The sequence below is a fragment of the Astatotilapia calliptera genome, chromosome 10, assembly GCF_964374335.1.
Source record: "Astatotilapia calliptera chromosome 10, fAstCal68.1, whole genome shotgun sequence".
In the NCBI taxonomy this organism is placed as follows: domain Eukaryota; kingdom Metazoa; phylum Chordata; class Actinopteri; order Cichliformes; family Cichlidae; genus Astatotilapia; species Astatotilapia calliptera.
Window position 1 is genome coordinate 1719562 of NC_137431.1, and position 22346 is coordinate 1741907.

Here is a 22346-nt window from a genome sequence, read left to right on the forward strand (position 1 = left end):
TCAGTATTATCTTTAGTCAGCTGCGGCAGTATCCGTGTGCGGTTGTGATACACTTGCAGAGGATCGGATTTCTCCTCTTTTTATGGACTTGTCGTTCTATCTCCATCCATTTTTCCTTCCCTTCCAAGTTTAATCTGACGCGTATAAAGAGACTCAGCCCCCGTCTCCGTTCGTGGCAGAGGGAAATCAATTCAGCGTAATAGAGCTCTGCATGTGTGAAAGTGCTGGCCTTAAGATTTTTAGTTTGGTGTTTTCCCCAGCTCTGAGCCTCCTGTGTACACCAGCTAGAGCTGGTGTGTGTCTCTGGGCCTTGTGTGTTTTTGTGTTTATGTTACTTGGCAGTAGACAGCAGTGTTGTTTTTCCCAGTGGTCAGGTGGCTAGACAGTAGGGAAGATTATATCACCCTGGAAATGTCCTCAAATTCACTGCTGTTTACCGCTTTAATCCTTTTTCTTCTTGGCCTTGCCCTGCTGAGCAAAATGACACAAATGAAAATCTTCTGTTTCATTTCTCAAGCCAAAGGCAACCGTGGCATTTTACATTAAAGTCAGATTTGCACCGCCTTTCTGTGTATGTCCTAGTAACAGGCATGCAAACTAAACAGTAACACTGTTAAGGAAAACAGACTGTTTTGTTCTTTGTAAGAGAAACGCCTTTCACAACTAACCACACTTTCTTAGCATGAACATGGATAAACAGTTGTGACTGAGCGGTGACATAAAAGACTCCGTGTGTGATTGCTGCCAGCTCCAGAATCATTGTTTATTAATGTTGTGCCAGAATCTGTGCCTATGCCAGCATGTCTTGTCACTGCTGCAGCACATGACCAGTCAAAACATGTTTACATGCCCCAGATTGTAATAACAAGCCGCTACAATGGCAGATAACCATGTATTGGACAGCCCAGAGGTGACTGATGTTTACAGTAAAGCAAAATGACCAGAAGTGAAAGGGCCTTTGTTTTCCCCTGAGGAAGGCGCACTGGTTGTTGTGCTGAGGAAGTGTACAGCAGCTAAACGGAAGCCCACGTCTTAGAGCGGAGCAGCCGGACGAGCTCGACAAACATCTGTGGAATGTCACAGCTCGACTGTAACCTTCCTTTTTCTCTCTTCTGTCTTTTCACAACTTCCTCCCCTCAAACTCTTCTTGTCACTTCATGCTCCGTGGCTTACAATCGACTTCTGATTCTGCACAGGTCAAGTTTCATATTACCTTTCTAACTCTGTGCGTCGGTGTGTCATTCCTATGCTCAAACAATACAACAGTTCCCAGAAGACTTTTTGGCATTCTCTAAACCTTGTTTTACACTCTCCCAATTAAAACTGGATTAATAACAATAATAAAATGCTTTATTACCGTAATTGTCGGGCTATAAGCCGCTACTTTTTGCACAAGCTTTGAACCCTGCGGCTTTTAGTCAGGTGCGGCTTTTCTATGGATTGTCCATGATTTTTGTGATATCGTAAGACGATTTGTTTTGTTTGTTCCGCTGTTGTACGGCACTACGTTGCCTGGCGGAAGGATCGGGGTTCAAGAGTGGTATGTTAGTCACATGTCCGTCCGCCAGGCAACGTAGTGCCGTACGAAGTAGCGCGAAAAACAAACTTCAAAGTAGCGCTACGCATTCAGCGGGAGGCGTGGATGATGAGCGGCGATAAACTTGCGAAAAGCAAGTTATGCTCAACTCCACCGGTGGATTCTGACAGCGTGGAAAAGTGTGAAAACATCCACGATCACCAACGGATTTTGAAGGGCTGGACTGCTGCATGATGAAGAGGAGGACACCGCCACGGCCCTTCTGAGGGTGTTCGACTCTGACACTGACAACGAGGATTTCTTTGGTTTTGAAAGTGACAACGAAGGAGAGAAGCGGAGAGTGGATGACGAAGCCATCCTGATCCTGTTCGTTTCCGACATTGGAGAAGAGGACTTTGGTGGTTTCAGTGCGCAGGAAGAAGAGAAAGATGGTGAATGACTGACTTTTCTTCTTGTTAAAGCCGTGTCACTACACCTGAGCCTAAAAGGTAGTCCGAATCTATTTTTCTGGTGTGCTGTAGGTTACTGTTATGTACTACATGTGCAAATATGTACCCATAACTTGTTTTTCAAAATATTAATAAAAGGGGTGTGTCTCCAAACAGCCATCTCTTTCCTGACAATTCGCTTTGTGCATATTCTCTTACATATGATAAGTCAACATTGAAACACCTGCGGCTTTTAGTCAGGTGCGGCTAATGTATGTACAAAACAGGATTTTCCCCTGATTTTAGCTTGTGCGGCTAATATTCAGGTGCGCTTTGTAGTCCGGGAAATACGGTATATGGTTTTATCCAACAAAAGGATGTCTTATAAACAGAAACAAATGTGAAAAGCAAGAAAGAAAGTTATAACAGTGATACCACCAAAGTGCAGTTCACATGAACTTAATGTAGCTCAGGCAGTGAATGGTTTCATTGATTTCTGGGAACCTTGGATAAAGATGATGGCAATGACAAAGGTAAACAGGTGTACTTGGACTCTGGGTGTTGTGCAAATAGAAAAGTGGCAAAAGGCAAGGCTAATTGTGTTGTATGTGAGACACTAAGGAAGGAACAAAGGACTTGTATCAATTACCCAGGCAGAGAGATCGAGCTGGAAAGGATGTGCAGCAGGCTGGGGTGATTAAGGATGTGCTAACGAGGGAAGGGAATGTGCTCAGATGGTGGAAGGAGCTTTTTGAAGAGTTGATGAATGTAGAAAATGAAAGGAGCACAGTGAATCAGGAAGTGCAGATAATTGGTAAGGAGAAGAGGGGGTAGCTGGGAAGAGGAGAAAGGTAGCTGACCCAGACGAAAGTAGCAAGGTTTATGTGCAGAGCTGTAGTAAAAACAGGGGATTAAGCTGTTGATCCACACCAGGAAATTATGCTGAGACGAGAGGTGATGATCATTGAGCAGCAGTATGGCTTCATGCTGAGAGAGAGCACTACAGATGTGATGTTTGCTTTGAGAGGTCAGAACGAGTTTCACTCTGTTTTTGTGGATGTACAGTGCCAAGAGAGCAACCGTGGGACTGCCTGAGGAAGTGAGACGTGGTAGAGACGTATGCCAGGCTGGTGCAGAATATATACGAGGACAGTGGTGAGGTGTGTGGTAGGAGTGACAGATGGGTTCAAGGTGGGGGTGGGATTCCACCGGGGATCAACTCTGAGCCCCTTCTTGTTTGCACTTGTAGTGGTGGACAGGCTGACAGATGAGGTCAGGCAGAGTGAGCGTAGGGAGCACTCACTACCGGAGAGGCGGAGGTATGTTCTCCAGAGAAGGAGCAAGACAAAATAACATGGAGTCGAGGTAGTGAAGGTTGATAGGTTTAATTACCTGGGGTCAACCATCCGAAGCAACAGGCAGTAGACACGAGAGGGGAAGAAGAGTGTGGAGGCCGGGTGGAGTCAGGGGTGACAACAAGACGGTAGTGAGACCTGCTTTGGAGACTGTGGCACTAACAAGAAAACCAGAGGCTGGACTTGAGGTGGCAGAATTGAAAATGCTTCAGCCTGTGTGTGTTGATGCATGTGAAGGCGACAGAGGAATACAAGAAACTGAGTTGTTTGTTAGTGAGACGGTCATTATCATATCATCTGTTTGTGCTACTTATCAAACTATCCCTGCTGAAGGTGCTCTCCGTGCTCCGGTCCACCTGTGCCGCCGCACAGGTCGCTGGTCTTCAGCACCTCATTTTCATGCCAGTCCAGCCGAAGGCAAGTGTGCCCACCTGCCGCCTTTGGTATGTGGCCACGCTTCAAACCCTCACCGGATTGTCTTATTGTTTCCTTACCAAGCTGAGGGCCATTTGCATTTGAGAGGTGAAGCAGGCCTTGCCTCTGTGGACAATCAGAATGGCATGTGAGCAAGCGTCTGCTGTGTGTGACAGTGAAGAGAGTAAAAGGAGGAGAGCAGATCAGAGAGCAGCCTAAGCCATTTGCCAGTTAATAGATGAAGAGCAGAAGAGAGGGAAGTGGGAGGAAAGGTGGAGACGGATAGAAAAGATGATTAAAAGATCTCGAGGTTGCTTTTTCAGGCTACGTCAGCCTGTTTTCTTTTATAGTCGTTCTAAACATGACAGACATAAAAATGTGAAGCGGGATCCCACAAATCTAGTTAATGAACATAATACTCTGACAAGCATCACGCTGTTTTAAAGGCTGTTTAACTCAGCACTTTAGATGCACTGCAACCTGTTTCATCACATCATTCTTGAAATGATGCTTGAATTCCTTTAATAATTTGACAGACCAGAGGAGATACTTAGTTCTTTCTGTGTCCATTAGCTCGAGCTTTGTCTGCTGTTGACAGCTGGTGGTTTAATTGCAGCCACGCAGTCTTTTGTGGTACTCAACGCTGGCCTTGACTTTTGGCCTCTTTTTCCTCTCCAAGTGCAAGCAGTGTCTCGCTGCGGTGGAGATGACATTCTGAAATCCCAGAGAAGCTGAGTCTTGAGGCAGGTTCAGCACAAAGTAACAGACACAATGCGTGCCCCAAGGGATCCCTCTGGGGATTCCTGGTGAACCTTAGGCAAAGTATAAAGCTTCTGAATGAAGTCATAATTTCATTTGGAATCGAGTTGGGATGGGACTTCTACAGGGATGTCAGTGTTGCTTTTAAAGGAGCATCGTTTGCACATGATTTTTACATTTTTGTGATTTATTTTTTCGTGTGTATTCCGTACAGACTTGAGAGCATTACGTTTCAGCATGAAGGTCAGTAATGATTAGAGATGGGGGTGACTTGACAGAGCATTCTATCAATGCAAATATTCAGAATACTATAAACAAGAGGGTTCATCTCACGCACGACCATCCTGGGATAAGGTCAGCCGAGCAAACTTGCATCAAATTGGTTCAACTGAGAAATCATCCAACCCTGGACACACTTAGGTTAACAAAGTTGCCTCCTAATTCAAAGCAAGCTAATGGCCTGCCATGTCTGGCAGGTTGGTTGCCCAGAGCTTGTTGCACGTTAACAGCAATTTCTAATTGAAAGGCAATAGGAAGCAACCTTTGTGCAAACAGTTGCAGTCTGAGTTGGACCAAGTGCGAGTTTGTCAAAGTTGTGTAAATAATTGCTCCCTGATATATAAATGCAGACAGAATGCCAACATGTTGCCATCAGTCTGAATTCATCTTTGTCACATGTTGTGTGGGCTCAACTAGGGCTGTGCGATATGACCAGAATCTCATGTCCCGATATAAGACAGCTGCGCGTCATGTAGCTGGAGTCGAGTGTTTTAACCGATGCATGAAACGATAAATTTTAGACATAAGTTGTAACGGCGCCGTTTTCTTTGTATTTATTACACGGCGTGCTGCGGGGAAAAGCCTGTTCTAACGTTTGAGTCTAAGCTTTATTTTTTAGCACCTGGCGGCTCTTTTTTACTTCTCATCTGTAAATGATCTGCTCTTTCACGTGATTCAGTTTATTTTGAAAAGTCTCAACAGGATCTTGAGCTTTATTGTGAAAGGTTTATGTGGAAAATAAATGCTGTTACCGTCGTTGTTGCTAACGACAACGCATAAAAACAGGCGCTTGTCTGTCAGCAGTGTGGGTATATTAAATATAAGAGAAAGAGAACTTTAATAAATGAATATAACCACTACAGTGACCATCAGAACGATTAAAAAATATTGCTGTAAACAGTTTATTTTGCGACACCACGAAACAAACGACAGCGTAAAATGAAACGATTTTTATATCGTCATCCGATATATAGGGCTGCTTTGGGTATTTGGGTTGCTGCCCCAAACGTAATAATTAAACGCAACAGATGAGACTTTCAGTGATTTATCGGAGTTTATTGCCGTCTTATCAGAAACAGATTGCATGTAATTGCAAACTTGACCACATTTAATTTCAGACTGATAGCAGCGTTTATAGCAGGTTTTAGGGACGCTGTCATTTTGCAGCCACAAAACAACATAATTTCCTGTTTTTAAAAAAGGTTTTAAATAGCAATGCAAAATGCCATAATATAATCTATCTTATTGTGATGATATCATACCATGGGGTGTCTGCTCTGGTGATTCCCACCTATAGTAGCCATGTACCAAACTCATTTACTCAGAAGTCCCAGTACTGCTCGACTCATCTTAGCTAGCGGAACAACCCGCCACTCTTACCAGCAGCTGTTGGCCGCTGTATGTGTCTGTCTTGCACACTGTGTGCGCACATGGTTTTACATCCTCCAGCTTGCTGTGGGTGTTTGGAGAAGGATTAAAGTTGGATCAATGCAGTGTGTTTGCGAATGTCACGCGTGGGGACAGGATGGTGAACACTAGCAGAGAGACTTGACAGTTTGTGCTACATTTAGTCACAGTGCAAGTTTTACCAAATCCTGCTCCTCGTGTGTGTGTGTGTGTGTGTGTGTGTGTGTGTCAGCAGTGAGGAAATGTATCTCATGCTGTTGATGTTGCGGTGCTTTTTAGGCCAAGTGCTGATCAAGCACCTGTTGACATTTAAAAGCATCTCTGTGCAAATTGCTGTGCAACTTGTAAAAATCACATTTAATTTGCCGGCCTACAGGATTCTGAAACACTGAAGTTACAGAAGGCAACAAAAAAAAAAAAGATTTTAAGCTGCAACTACATATTTAAACAGTTTAAAACAAGACGACAGAAGGATAACGTGACATTTGGGTGTTTAAAGCGAGATTCTCACACTGGGAAGTAATATGATAATTTAGTATGACTGTTTAAATGTCAGCAGCTGGCATGTCGAGTAATCTTTTTAACCTGTCAGCTGACACACTGACACACCAATCTGTACAATCACATTTGTAAAGAAATTGATTTGTGTGTGTGTGTGAGAGAGTATTTGGTTGTACTTCTGCCTGCTGAGCCACAGATGGCAGCCCTTTACCTCAAGCTTACAAGTGCCCCACAAACACAGATGTGTGTGAATGTGTGGTGTCAGGTTTTCTTTGCATGTGAGAAGAGAATGGCGTGCTGTATTTCTGTCGATGTCTGCAGAATGTGCCGGCACATTTTTACCTCACTCCCTCCCTTCCTCTTTTTTTCTCTCTCCTTGTCACTCTCGAAGCTGTTCACCTCTTTCCTTCCATGTACATAAATACACTACTGTATTAGTAAGTTGGCCTGGTTGGCCAGCAACAAAGACACTGCATTCAGTGCACGACAAGAGCAGTCTATCCAATTCTTAGAAAGCCAAGAATAGATCCTGAGGGGGGGCGGGGACACCACTACCCCTGCAAGCCCGTACTAGTCAAAATTTGCCGCCACCTTAACAATTTGGCTCCACGCCGTGAAAGCGGGAGGGGTGCTGGTGGTTTGGCGACCCCTCTTGGCTCCATAACTGGAGGGTGTTTTTCACAGCGCACACACCCCGTAAGATACGCACTGCAGTCAAAGAATCCTGTTGTATATGGCTGCCTGGTTACCTGAGCTGCTGCGACACACCTCCCAGACAAAGGTGTCTTTGCTGTCTCCTATCATGTGGCCTAATTGCCCAGATGTCTCCTTGCATCAGTTAGTTAAGAAATGTCTCCTTGCCAACTTAATGGCAATAAATGTGATTTGTTATTATTTACATGTAGGTACAGACACGATCTGCGGTGGTTCTTCAGCTTTAGTCATTCAGAGTTTTACTGTAAAATAATTGTAAAACACACGTGAATCAACAGTGCACGAGAACCACGTTTAGATACGATTAGAAAAACGTGGAGTTGTTTAAGCCGTCATGTTGTGATTGCACAGAGGGTGCTGGTTCAGGCTGTTCCATTGCAAATGAATGCCACAGGTACAGCACAGCTGCACTATGATGTGTGACTGTTGCACATGTGACTTTGTTGTTTGGGGGTTAAAATAAAGGGGGGGGGGGGGGTACCCAAAAGCAACACTGAGAGGAAGTGTCAAAAGTCATAAGATAAGATAAGATAACCTTTATTAGTCCCACACGTGGGAAATTTGTTTTGTCACAGCAGGAAGTGGACAGTGCAAAAGTTATGAGGCAAAAATTAGAATACAATAAGAATAAATACAGTACACAGCTGTACAGAATAGAATAAAATACTATATACAGTAGAATAAAATAAAATAAATATACAATAAGATAAAAATAGAATACGAATGCTATATACAACTGAGTAAAAATACAACGATGACAGAAAGGATTATTGCACTTAGTATTATTGCATATGTATGGATGTGTGTGCTTGATCAGTTAAAGTCTTTATTATGGAGTCTGACAGCAGTGGGGAGGAAAGACCTGCGAAATCTCTCCGTCCCACACCGTGGGTGCCGCAGTCTCCCACTGAAGGAGCTGCTCAGTGCTGTCACAGTCTGCTGCATGGGGTGGGAGACGTTGTTGTCCATCAGGGATGACAGCTTAGCCGCCGTTCTCCTGTCACTCACCACCTCCACTGGGTCCAGAGGGCATCCTAGAACAGAGCTGGCCCTTCGGATCAGCCTGTTCAGTCTCTTCCTGTCCCCAGCAGAGATGCTGCCGCCCCAGCAGACCACACCATAAAAGATAGCAGAAGCCACAACAGAGTCATAGAAGGTCTTCAGGAGTGGGCCCTCCACTCCAAACGACCTGAGTCTCCACAGCAGGTACAGCCTGCTCTGCCCTTTCCTGTAGAGGGCGTCTGAGTTATGAGTCCAGTCCAGTCTGTTGTTCAGATGAACACCAAGGTACCTGTAGCTGTCCACAGCCTCAATGTCCATACCTTGGATGTTCAGTGGTTGCAGTGGAGAATGCTTGTGCCTGCGGAAGTCTACCACCAGCTCCTTGGTTTTACTGGCGTTGATCTGGAGGTAGTTCAGCTGGCACCAGTCCACAAAGTCTTGAGTCAGTCCTCTGTACTCCTTGTCGTCCCCATCAGTGATGAGGCCGACTATTGCAGAGTCATCAGAGAACTTCTGCAGGAAGCACTGGGTGGAATTGTGGGAGAAGTCTGCAGTGTAGATGGTGAAGAGGAACGGAGCCAGAACCGTTCCCTGTGGGGCCCCCGTACTGCAGACGACCCTGTCCGACACACAGCCCTGAGCCCTCACATACTGTGGTCGGTCGGTGAGGTAGTCCAGGATCCAGGTAGTGAGGTGATGGTCCACTCCAGAGTTCTCCAGCTTGTCCTTTAGAACCGAGGGAAGAATGGTGTTGAAGGCACTGGAGAAATCAAAGAACATGATTCTCACAGTGCTTCCAGCGGTCTCCAGGTGAGCGAGGGAACGATGTAGGAGGTGAATGACGGCATCATCCGCTCCAATGCCAGGCTGGTAGGCAAACTGAAGTGGGTCCAGTGATGAGCTTATTAGGTGCCGAAGCTGAGCCAGGACCAACCGCTCCAGGGTCTTCATCAGGTGGGATGTCAGAGCCACCGGCCTGTAGCTGTTGAGGTCCTTGGGGCGTGAAGTCTTTGGCACTGGTACAACACAGGAGGTTTTCCAGAGCTGTGGGACTCTTCCCAACCTCAGGCTCAGGTTGAAGAGGTGCTCCATATTTCCTGGATTACAGTTGCTTATTGATTTAATGATAATAACGACTGATATGATCTCTCATGTCTGTCGTTGTAACCACAGGAGCGATCTCTTGCAGTTGACTTGAAACAGTTTGTCTTCTTGCTTTTTTTTTTTTTTTTTTTTTAATCACTCAGTAAAGCTGGGCTTACACTCTGCGATTTTTGTCCCATTTTAGCCGTGCGACCATTTTGGTGACCGGCCCGATTCTGGCCTTCATCGTGCGTCGTGTAGTATACGCCGGGTAACGAGAAGCGATTAACACCTCACGACCAGCTCCCGATCATCAATCGCTTGGTCGTGAGGATTTCAAACCGTTGTGAGGGTGTCACCGCAGCTGCTCACACTGAGCACGTGCAAAGACATAAACGTCGGTGAAAAAGACGGAGCAGCAGTGCAGCGTGTGATCTGGACACAAGCGATGGAGGCACACCTTGTAGAACTTTGGCTCATCCGAGCCTTTTCGATGTGGCCTCACAAAATTATCACGACCACAACAACCGTGAAAATAGTTGGATTTACTCAAGCTGCTCAATCACAGCTGCCTGATCATGTTTTTCATTAGCAATTTAGCAAAGTTGATGTGGTGGTGTGTCTGTGTGAGTGAAAGACAGAGGGAGAGCCACAGATTTTCTGTTATAACCTCATATATCCATTTTTATGGGCGCACAGTGTGAGCACTCGGGTCGCATCAGAGCATCGGGCCGTATAGTGTGAGACCTGCATCGTGACCTATGAACTTCTAACCCTGCGAGTCAATCATGCAGTTTGAGCAGGAGCTGGATAACGCGACTGAAAAAATCGCACAGTGTCTGCCCAGCTTAAGTGAGCTGCATATGCAGGTCAGATCTGCAGTGTAGAATCGAGGCTGAGGTTACAGATTGCATTAGTGACAAGAAAGAAATTGGACTTTGATTAACTTTATTCTAGCCAAACCTGATCCATCAGACGTGCCAAGTTCGGCCCAGGCACTGACCTTTGCAAGTACGACACCTCTTAGTACAAACAATTATGTGTGGCTCATTAAAGGCAAAGAAGCAATCGTGCTCTAAAAACCTCATAACAATGGAGAATGCCCGCTTGATGTGTGGAATTTGATTGCCATCTGCAATAACGCTCACTTGCTCAGGCTGCTCACACCTTAGGAGAACTTTATCAAGGCAATTTGTTTTTCTTTCACAAGACTGGAAGGTCTTTTCTCCCCATGTCGATCTGCCTCGCTCTGCTCCTTTCCTTTAATCCTCTGCACAGGAGGTGTGTCAGTGCCGGAGAGACGGGTAGAGAAGACTGATATTAGCTTAACCAAATCCTCAGAGGAGGCAACCCTCTCTGATCCACTTCCAAATTCACTTCGTCCTTACCCATTTGGTCATTTGCCACACACGCTGCCTCTTGCGCTAACTGTGTGTGTGCGTGCATGTACACGTCAGAGAGAGGAAAGCCTGCCGACAATGCTGTGCATCCCCCCCAGTCCCTTCTCCCTCAGTCTGCCCCGTCCTTGCTTTACTTCTTTAAGTTGTTGCTGCTGAGGTCAGACTGGCACAGGCAGGCTTTGTTGTGAGCACAAGAGCGTGTGTGAGGGAGGGAGGGAGGGAGGGAAAAGGTACTGTTTTGCTGTTAAGCATTTTGGCCACAATGCCAGAAGTAGTCGTGGCTCGCCTTTCTGTTTTACTCTGGATGAGATGTACAGACGCACACTTGAACTCCAAACCACCTGTAAGCATTGCTGTGCAGACTGACTTGCATCCCGGTCTCTGCACATGCTATTGAAGTCTTTAAATACCCACTCGTGTGTCATCGATTGAAAGGATTAGGATTGAACTCTGGAAACCTTTATCATCCACTCTGTTATCGGAATAAAAAAAAAGTGGCGCAGGCTATCGGAGCAATTTAATAGAGGCATAGGAGGCATCTTTGAATCAGATAAGTAGCTTTTACTCCCTCGGGTCTCTCTGGAATCGTTTTTTTTCTTTCTATCCAAAGTCTCTGTCATGTTGAAGCAGGATGTAGGTGAGACGTGAGATTCCATTATATCTGACACACACGAAAGGGAAAAACCACACACAGGTTTCTATAATCATTTTTTCTCTCTCTACCTTTCCTCTCCCTGCCATCTCCTCTGTTTCTGTCTTTGTGAATACGAACTTGAACTAGACTATGTGATCTGCTCATCCTTTTTTCTTTACTTTTTCTTTATTCTACTCCAAAGTCTGCTGGAGTTATTCACTGGAAGTCTTTTCAAAGGTGCATTTGAAAGTAGTGTAATCCCAAATGACTCATCTCACTCTCTTTCTCACAGTGAGCACTTGTCCTGCGCCTTCACCTTCTTCTTACATGGCGAGAGCAACGTGTGCACCAGCGTGGAGATCAACCAGCACCAGCCTGTCTACCATCTCACAGAGGAGCACCTTACTCTGGCTCAGCAGGCATCCAGCCCCTTCCAAGGTGGGTCACTGCTGTGTGTTACCCAGCCTTCAGTGACGTGCAAACATGTGACATAACATCAAGTCACGTCGTCATGTTGTTGAATTTGGTTTATAATGGTTTCAGCTGCGTGGTGATGGGCATGTCGCTCCTACTTGTTATCATAGTGCAGGCATAGATATGTGAATTAGTTCAGCAGTCTTTTTACATTTTTCCTGAGCAGATTAAACTAGTGCAATATGAACAATTTATATCTTCACAACTATTGAAATGAATATTTAAACTGTCTTCTCGTTAAATTAGATAAAGACTTAGTTAACTGTCCAAGCATTTGTCCAGAGGTATTACTAAAGTGTCTGTAGAGTAACAAGACTTTGGTGTCACCTCATAATTTCAACCTGACCTTATGAATGAAGATCTGCTGCACACGAAGATTCCCCAAAGTCTGGTGACTGGCAAAAAATCAACACAAACAGGAAGTTCCTAATAATGTGTCAGGTTGATTTGATCTGCCAGACCTCACCCTCACATATTGTATTTTTTCAAATGGCAGTAAAATAATTTTTATGAGGGTTGTTGCTTGTTGTTTGCACAGAGATGCTTTTTTTGTATCTTTAATTTTGTGCATAAAACTACGTTGTAATCCAATAAAAATCTACCAAATAGTACAGAATGATCCCAAACAAATGAAGCACAATAAATATCACGGTTGCCCTGTATCGGCTGCAGGACTTTATTACTTAAGACTTAAAAAACAAAACTGGATTCTCTGGATTTTGCTCTTCAAACAAAAGGCTTATTTTTACACTGAATCAACACATTATTGCAAATTTTCTGCTGCTTGTCATTGTAAGTTTTTCTGAAATAGATTACACAAGTCATTACAACAACGTGTCTGCTGCTGAGGACACAAACCACAAAGTTTAGAATTAAAGTTGATGAATTATTCAGTGTGAGAAAAATGTCAGAGCTGTAAATAAAATCACAAGTTTCTGCCTGTTTAAAAGTCCAGAGCCGTTCAACCCCACAGCCTCTTGAACCGTTGTTACGGTCAAATTTATTTTCTTCTTTGGATTCAAAGTAACAGGTCACTCATGCAGAGTGGCAACTTTTATCTTACAGTTACTTTAGACTGTTGAACACGCATAAATGGATTTTAATAAAATACTAATACTGCTTGTTTACATTATTGTATTTTGCACAACTTTGTTGCTTGTGAAGCTCGCACACAAGAATTTCACTCACATGTGCTGTACCAATGTACCTGCACATGTGATGTGACAATAAAAGTGATTTGATTTGATGGTTAACAAAAGTGTAGAGATATATTTTTTCTGAATGAAATGGATCAGCAGTCTGTGTGTTCGGTGCTGTTTGTAAGATAAATCGTATGTGATCTTCTGTCGCGCTGTCTTTCGCTGCTCTTTGGCTCGCAGACAGCTCAATGAAAAGTCACACCCCATCCAAATGTTCGTGTAGCGACTTTAATATGCATAGTTTCATACTCGTGTAGGAAGAAAACAGATTGCTTTATGAATACGGTCATTAGATGTAAAACTGCTATCACACACCCATCCTGTTGATTCTTCTATTAGTAGAGAGGTATGAGTGTCGTGTCATTATCTAGTACTCGGCTCTTTCATTTGCATACTTTGCTGACTTGCCTCGAGTGTTCTCTCAGCAGCGTTGGACCGCACGAATGCGCTCGGCTGTGATGTAACGTGTCCCCCTGCACAGAGATGATGCAGAAATTAAAATCATGCATAGCTAAAATGAATGTTTTGTGGAAATTTGACAAACCAGCCCTCACGAGGCTTATCTTTATTTAATCTTTGTGCACCAATAAAAAATAAAAAAAATAAACCCAGTTGGATGAGACGTTTTCCCAGAGGAAAAGTTTGCCGCCTTTACCTTTCTCATTTATGGCTGGATAGATGTGATGCAGCTGTCCTCTTTTTCTCTGTACGCCCCCTCCAGAGTAATAATAGTGATCACTTCCTCCATTCGCCACAGTAATTCCTGTACAGACGGCCCCTTTAGTGTCTCTAGAGACCTCATGAAGGGAGGTGATAATACCTCTCAGTTAAAGACGAGTACTTTAGATAAAAATAAAAAGACTATCAGAATTTAGCATGCAGATACGTATGGTGATGTTTATGGGGTTTTCCAGTTATTTAGAAGGATTATATTGCTCACCAGCTAAGAGTAACTTGCGACTGTTTTGTTAGTCTTTAAATACTTAAATGGCAATATCTCGCCGAGTTTCCATCCTGGTCAGGTAATTGAGGGCTCAAGGTTTTCAGAGATGCACACTGACACCTCTTCTCTTTTCACTGAGTGATAATGCTGCTGAGTACGCTCATACAAGTGATCCACAGGAGCAGTTTATTAGAATGATGCATTCGTTTTTGTAGCATTGGAAACACCCTCATGCAGCCCAGCTATGTGAAACTGATGCGTACACCTGTCTCTACTGTGAGAGCGTGTGTGTCTGTGTGCAGGTGTGCGTTTTCACCGCCGCAGTGTGTATCCTCCTGGCTAACCAAGCATAGCACCGAGAAAGGCCTGACTTCCATCCCCCTTTATCCATCTATCCGCCCCCCCCCCCCCCCCCGCCCCCCCACTCACCTCTGCCAGCTTGGTTTACTGCGCGGCAGAGCGCTCTGGCGGGCAGACCTCTCCAGGATGTGACCTCATAAAAGGGCGCAGAGTGAATGTAATGAACTCTCAGCCCATTACACTGATCTGAGCACATTTGACATGTCTTCAGGGAACCAGAGATGGACTCACAGCCAGAGAGAGGGGCAGGAGGGGTAGCTCGAGAGAGGGGAGGATGAGGTGCGGTGGCGATCAGGGGGAGGGGGGTAAACCATTTCCATAATTGTGCTGAATTTGATCTCTCCTCCACAATTGGCCCGAGGTCTTACGAGCGCGTGTGCGCACAGCAAGAAGTGCAGAAAAGGAGCAGGGCTGAATTTAATCAAGGTTAATGTGATCGTCCATAGCTGGATGTTGTCGTGCATCTCAACGTAAATAACCTTTTGTTCTTCTCTCTGTTGGGTTGTTTTCGCTGAGGTAGTGCGTTCTGTAGGCTGAAGCGAAACAGTACGCCGAGGGGCGTTCGGGGCTCGCGTCTAGATGACGTGTTTTTATAGCTTCTTTCTTTTTTTTAAATGCTCTGAGGTTCATTTGACAGTAAAAAACCAAAATAACATTATTCCTCCAAGTCACCTGACTTTGTCTGGTGAAGCTCAACATTGCTTCCAATCTGCTGCAGTGCTACTTATCTCCCACTGCCACCTGCCAGCGCCGTCCTTGAAATATCCCGAAGTGTCGGATCTGTTTGTCACTTTTTTCCCTTTGTGTCCAAACAGTGTCGTTTAAAGTTGTAATCCTTAAGATTTCAGCCCTGGTCAGTTTGATAACGGGCATGGTTGGCTTGTAAAAGCAAGTGCGGTTAAATGCTGCAGAATTCTTTGAGCCCCGACTTTGTCAGAAGCACAACAGAAGAGCAGCAAGTGAATCTGTTTAAAGTTGTACCAAAAACAAACTTGGATTGCCAGTCAAAAGTGAGGATAATCAGGGTGTGACTTCAAGTTTCACTGAAACAGGAAGCAGCTGTTCATCTTGTCCAGAAGTTAGGTGTACAGCCTGCTGCCCTCTGTGGTTGCTCCTGAGCCTTTTCCGTTTCTCCACGCGGTATTTAAAAGGATCCGCTTGCAACCAAACCTGCCACAGCATGTGATTGTTCTTGTTTCCTGTTGCTCCTTCATGATAAGTCCACAGTTGGAAGCTTTTGATGCAAAGAGCTGAAGTTAATGATTCATTGTAACTGCTTTTTAACCTCCTCGATCATTTTTTGCCCCTCGTGTGTTTACTCAGGTGGGTCACTTCGATCCTGCTATTAAAAGCTAACATATAGGTTTTTAAAAATTGCTTAATAGAAATGTGTTAAATGGCTGCTTCCAATAACCTACTGAACATAAATGGGACTTTATCTGCACATGCTCAAAGCTCCAGGCTCTTTCCTGGAAAGACTATTTGTGCACACAGGCTTTCTTTTTCTACCCTCTCCTTTTTTTCCATTGTCTCCTGCCATTTTCCTATCATGAAAGCTGTTCTGCAGTCCAGCCGCTCAATCAATACCTGGGGACAGAGGCCATCGAGTCTAGTAATGACATACTAGGAAGGCAGAGCAGAGAGGGACATTAACAAATGCTCACTCACACACCCACCAAGCCAGTCTGTTCGTAGAACCATTATACCCCCCTTTCCACATTTCAATGCATAATAGACAAAGAGAAAGGAGAATGGATGCATAGCAAGATGGTGTGTGTGTGTGTGTGTGTGCATGTTTCCAGTTGGTTTCTGTGCTCATACGTATGCATTATGCATGTTAGTTTATGGTGCTATCTGCATTTGGCTGATGGATGTTGGTCTGTTCTGTAAGCTGACTGATGGGCTCTCTCTGCCACTCTCATATGTCTGTGAGGTCAAGTGTGTTTGCCAAGGACTGGCCCCTTTTATAAGCCTCTGTTTATGGGCTCTGAGAGGCTGCTGCTTCTCAATAATTGGCGTCTGGAAAGGTCAGAGCGCTCCTGATTCGTCCAGAGATGGCAGAATGACAATGAAAGGAAAACACATGTACAAAGAAAGACGAGATGAATGATGTGAAGAATTTAGCGACAATAAGAACAGACAGGAAAGGAATCGCAAGTGGTATGGATTTAGAGAAAAAAGGGACCAGGATGTAATGGGAAAACACGAACTAGTTTTTAAGTGTAGTTGTGGAAGATGTGATGCAGAATGGAAGATTCCCAAAGTTATGCTGACTCTTTCCTTCTTGCTGCTTTTCCTTCCTCCCCCTTTTTAGTGATCCTGAGTCCATTTGGTCTAAATGGAACACTGACTGGCCAGTCCTTTAAGATGTCAGACCCACCTACCCAGAAGCTGATTGAGGAGTGGAACCAGTTCTATCCCATCAGTCCCAGTGCCAAGGAGAACGTGTCAGAGGACAAAGTAGAGGACATGGACTGGGAGGATGAATCTCTGGCCTCTGTTGAGGTCCTCGTTGGTCAGTATTTATTTTGAATCCACAATCTTAAGAATACCTTTTTCACGTGTAGAGTTTCTAGTTTAGTTTGACTGATTTGTGATCCTGAACTTTTTGCATGTTTTGGTTCAGGTGGTGTGCGTATGGTGTACCCAGCCTGCCTGGTGCTGGTACCCCAGTCAGACATCCCTGTTGTGACCCCTGTGGGGTCCTCCCACTGCACTGCCGTCTACTCGGGTGGCCACCAAGTGCCTGCTTCCCAGCGAGAGCCCGCCATGTCTTTGGTGACACTCACCCCTCCCACATCACCCGAAGAGGCGCAGACAGGTAAAGACATAAGACTCCTGCTGAGTCCTAAGTTGAGGATTTCTCTTAACATGACTGGAAGAATTTGTCATCTTTTGTCAAATGGTCTGTTAACCTTCCTCTTTCCTTCCCCAGTGGACTCTCACTCGGCTCAGAAGTGGGTTAAGATGCCTTCATCATCTGATGCGTTTAGCGTGGACAGAACAAGTCACCACGGAGGAAAGATTCCACGCCGGCTAGCCAGTCAGATGGTGGAGCGTGTCTGGCAAGAGTGCAATATCAACAGAGCCCAGAACAAGTACGTGTGACATTGTGCAGAGTGCTTAAACATGAAAACTGCCACTAGGTATGCCGTAATGGATGCATCACCTATCGGTTACATTGGCTTTGCTCTCAATCAGACTTGTTTGTCTTCACCGTATGATTATGGGAAAATATTTGACAGTAAATTCAATTTAATTTTATTTACACAGCACCAAAGGCACTTTATAATGTAAGGTAGAGCCTACAATAATACATACAGAGAAAAACCCAACAATCATATGACCCCCTATAAGCAGCACTTGGCGACAGTGGGAAGGAAAAACTCCCTTTTAACAGGAAGAAACCTCCGGCAGAACCAGGCTCAGGGAGGGGCGGGGTCATCTGCTGTGATTGGTTGGGGTGAGAGAAGGAAGACAGGATAAAGACATGCTGTGGAAGAGAGACAGAGATTAATAACAAGTGTGATTCAGTGCAGAGAGGTCTGTTAACACAGTGAGTGAAGAAGAAACACCCAGTGCATCATGGGAATCCCTCAGCAGCCTACACCTATTGCAGCATAACTAAGGATTCAGGGTCACCTGATCCAACTATATGCTTTAGCAAAATCAATCTAGACCCGTGCATTAACTGGTACAAACATGGTCACTGATCATTCCTGGTTAAAAACATATTATTTCAATATATGTGATGAACAGGAAGAAACCTCTGGCAGGATAAGAGGAGCAGTTACCTCTGTACAGAAATACTGAGTGTGTATTACAGCGAGTTGTGTTTATATACGTATATAAAATGTAGATAAAACTGAAGATCTGATTATTGCTTATTTGATATTAATTAGAAATATCATAAATAACCACATTACTTGCACAGACATAGATGAATTATTCTGCTACATTTCTGTCTGCTTTTTATTATTGATTAAACTCTGAGTTCTGAAGAAAACCGGACAGATATAAATGTCGGTAGTCAAGTAATAGCTTAAAGTTTTAGGCCTTGGGTTGTTTTTATTATTCTACAGCAGTGACTCTGACACGTTGGGTGCACCTTGGGATCTGTTGCCTCTTGACCAAGCACAAAACGTTGCCTATCGTTAGCTGTCAGCCAAACCATTACCGCTCCAAGGAGGGTGATAAAATCAGCCGTGGCTCAAAGCTTTTACCAATCGCTGCTGTATGTGAAAGAAAAATGGCATCAAAAGTGGATGGGGCTGTTCACATAAATGCTGCTTGAAAGAATTGGGGAAATTGAAAAGTCTCAATAGAATTTCATTTCGACTTTTTATTTATTTATTTGAACTCCCTAGGCGAAAGTTTCCAGCTGCAACCAACGGTACCTGCGAGGAGGAGCCAAGTGAGAAAGTGGGAACCTGGGATTTTGTGGAGTCTTCACAGAGGTCGTACTGCAGCTGTTCGAGGTCAGTCGATGTGCAGTTCACACAGGTATTGCTCATATGTGTGCGCTCAAAGACATTTCAAAGAGGTTACATGGAGTCCACAGGGCTTTGAACACCGGCGCAGAGGGCCGTACTCAGCAAAATATCTGCAAGTTACATCTGCGTCTGGACTTTGACAAGCATATTATTCTTCACATTTTTCAATTTATCACTATTTTGTGTAAGCGACAGCCGTGGCGGGGCTGAAACCTCTGCTGGCTTGTGTGTTTCTGTAAGTCGGACGTTTTTATTCCCGCACTGACTGGAGTGATTTCAGGCGGAAAGAATAGTTTGACCTCTGATGTAGCTGTTGAGGGTGGTAAATGGAATGTGTGTTGTTAATGTGAACAAATAAGCTCAGATCATGTGTTTGCCCTGGTGTTTTATCAGTCTGAATCAGCCCAGCTGTCCTTATAAAGTCCTCACTGAACAACCTCCTCTGTATTTATTTAGGATAAAATAACACACCCATCATATGCATTAATATCATTTTGCATGCAGTAGTCTAACACCTTGTAAATGCTATTCTTTGTTTGCTTATGCCTGCAGACGGTTAATATTTGTCCTCTCTGGTTAATATATAGACATTCTTGTCTATCACATTTTATTTAATGACAGTTTTTAGATCATCGTAAACAGCATGCTGCTATGTCTGCGTCCCATGATCATCATCTTCTCTGCCTCCTGATAAACTGCAGATACAGGCAGCTGTTTAATCCGCTGAAACGCAAGCCTGACCACTCCAGTCTGCACATCTAACCAGTATACTCTATGCCTGGATGCTTGACTGGTTTTGTCAGAAGTCCAAACCAACTGAAAGAAAGTCCTGCTTTGTGGTTGATAATGAAGCGCTATCTAAAGTGGATCTGTGTGCGTGTTTGGGGAATCCTCTGCACCGGGCTCGTGCACCTTGGACTGCAGATGAGCAGAGTGAATTGGGCCAGTCAGCTGGAGCATGTTAATTTGTTGGAAAGCACCCAACTCTTTGGCAGCACATAAATGGGAAGCTGTGCGTTGCCAGTTTTACTGTCCATTAGCTTTGTTTTGTAGATGGAAGCCATACGTGTCTGTTTATGTTGACAGCTGAATGCGAGGTCACACACAAAGCCTGCTTATTAAAGAGGGACACTGATGTGTAAGTGTTGCTTGCAGCGTGAGTGCTGAGCCGTCAAAACGGAGGGTAAAAGATGACCTCAGACTATTTTTCTTTGAAACGTGTCTGATGGGATGTAGGAGCCAGGTGATACCAAGGTGAGGTACGGGAGAGGGGCTTTGGTGAGGTGGGTGTTCTAGCAGGTCATGGCCCTGGTGAATCCTGCATATATTTTGTGTCTTTTCTTCTGACAGCACTCTGTGAATGTGCTTCATTAATTTCTGTTTGGCTGTCTGAGGAAAATACAATATTGATGTTTTAGAAGATGATTTTTTTTCATGCCATCAGTTTGACTGTGAATAATTAAAAAATGTATGACTATGCATTAGCCTTTGTGGTTTAGCTGTTACAGCTTTACTCTGGAGCTGATCCGTGAAGTGTTCTCTGCTAATTGTGTTGGGATAAATTTGGGGGGCGGTGCTGCCTTGTTGCTCGTGAGCATAATTGGGCTAATTGATGTTTTATAAGAGCAACGGATGCGATGGCTTAAAAGGAAGTTTCACACGAGCTGCACAACTTCTCGTAAAAGACTCTCTGTATGTGCGAGTGTTTTGCTCCTTGTCATCAGTACGTCACGGTCTCACTGCATTTCCCTGTTTTTGCTCTCCTGCAGATACAAATTAGTTAAGCAGCGAACAGCCAATAACACGGGCCAGCCTCAGTCAGCTGGCCAGCCATCCCAACCTCCGACCAAGCACAAAACTGGAGGAGAGAAGCCAGAGAAGGGTGACAAGCAGCAGAAAAGACCCCAGACACCCTTCCATCATCGCAGCCTGGCCAGCGACGAAGCCTCCATAGACACAGAAGCAACAGCTGGACAAAGGTTGGCCCTGAGGAGTCAGGATGGAGCAAGATTTCCTAGTATTCGCTCTGCAGATGTATCTGCCATCCAAAAAGCCCCCCAGCTCCACAGTGGGGGCGTTAGCACTGGGCCATCAGAACAGGCCAACTCCCCTCAGCCCCCACCACTTAGTCCCCACCCCTGTGAACGCAGTGAGGAGTCAGGGGAGGGCATGAAGAACCCTTCGACCCCCAATAGCCAACACTTTTACCAGCCGCAGCCGGAAGCTTGCCTGGTCGGGGTGAAGGGTAGCAGCGAGGAGCAAGGAGGGCCAGAGGCTCTGAATCAGCACTTCCAATCCCATCAACCCAACCCCCACCCCGGAACCTCAGCCTACTCCGAGCCTCCTGAGCCTACCGTGTATGTGGGTGCAGCGATCAACCTGGAGGACGACAGCTCCCACGCACCATGGAGGTTATTCAACTTACCCCGAAGGAAAGAAGCCGAGCTGCCCACGCCGCTGCTGCCTGGAGACAAGTTGAGAGAGGAGGCAGCCGCATCACAAGACAACCTGGTGTCGGTCACAGAGTGAGTGGCAATTACACTTCAGTCCCCGTTCAGTGGCCTCTGTTTGGGAAAGCCAGCTATCCCAGCTTTCCTACTTTGTATACGGTGCCAGTGAGCCGCTTTGAAGCACTTTCAACAGCCCAGAAAAAAATAGTTTAAAAAAATAATAACACATCTGCCTCCTCTTTCCTCACCCTTGCTGCCCCTCCTATTCCTCCTGTTCAGTGTAACACTTAGCTACACACAGCTTTGTGACCTTTTGACTTCATACATCACCAATATGCAGGGCTAGCACTACTCAGTGATTCCTTCACACAAGCACAAGAGAGCAATGAGGGAGAGAGTAATGATGGAGTTGGATAAAGAGAAAACACTGCTATTGTAATAGAGGTGGAGCTGATAAAAGTACTATCTGCTGGTTATCAGTTTAGCAGGTTCTAGAGAGCATTTGACTGAGCTGCAGCTGCTAGTGAGGTATCACAGATAGTGGCAGCATGAAGGGTCCAGGGTGAAGACCAGGGTGGCCAGAGAGGGAATTATCAGGGAAGTTATGCAGTCCTGAGTGGGGCCGGCCACTTGGATGGCCTATCCTAGCTGTAATCCCCCCAGCTACAGCTCTGAATATTGGCTAAGCTGTGACCCAGGTCACTGCACACCCATCACCTTGCATCAAAGCTGGACAGGCGTGATAGGAGGACAGAAAAACACAGTTGTTGCTGGCAGGGAAGGCCAAGGATAACGCCTTCTTCTCCGTGTCGTCCCGGGCTGTTACATATGATGAACACGTAGGCCAGAGTCCGAGCTACAGAAGAGTTTTTGATGAGTGATGCAACAGGTGATAGTTCTGTGTGTCAGAGCCA

At 45.1% G+C, this 22346-nt stretch overlaps 1 protein-coding gene across 1 annotated transcript in view; it reads left to right on the top strand.

Moving 5' to 3' along the window:
- The window catches only part of med13a (mediator complex subunit 13a), a 70720-nt gene that overhangs the window by 27756 nt on the left and 20618 nt on the right, over positions 1-22346 (top strand). Inside the window, exons 4-9 of the mRNA XM_026183115.2 lie at positions 11806-11951; positions 16804-17004; positions 17116-17310; positions 17425-17587; positions 18857-18967; positions 20752-21507. Of these exons, the coding sequence (XP_026038900.1) occupies positions 11806-11951; positions 16804-17004; positions 17116-17310; positions 17425-17587; positions 18857-18967; positions 20752-21507 (1572 nt within the window). The remainder of the gene's footprint in view (positions 1-11805; positions 11952-16803; positions 17005-17115; positions 17311-17424; positions 17588-18856; positions 18968-20751; positions 21508-22346) is intronic.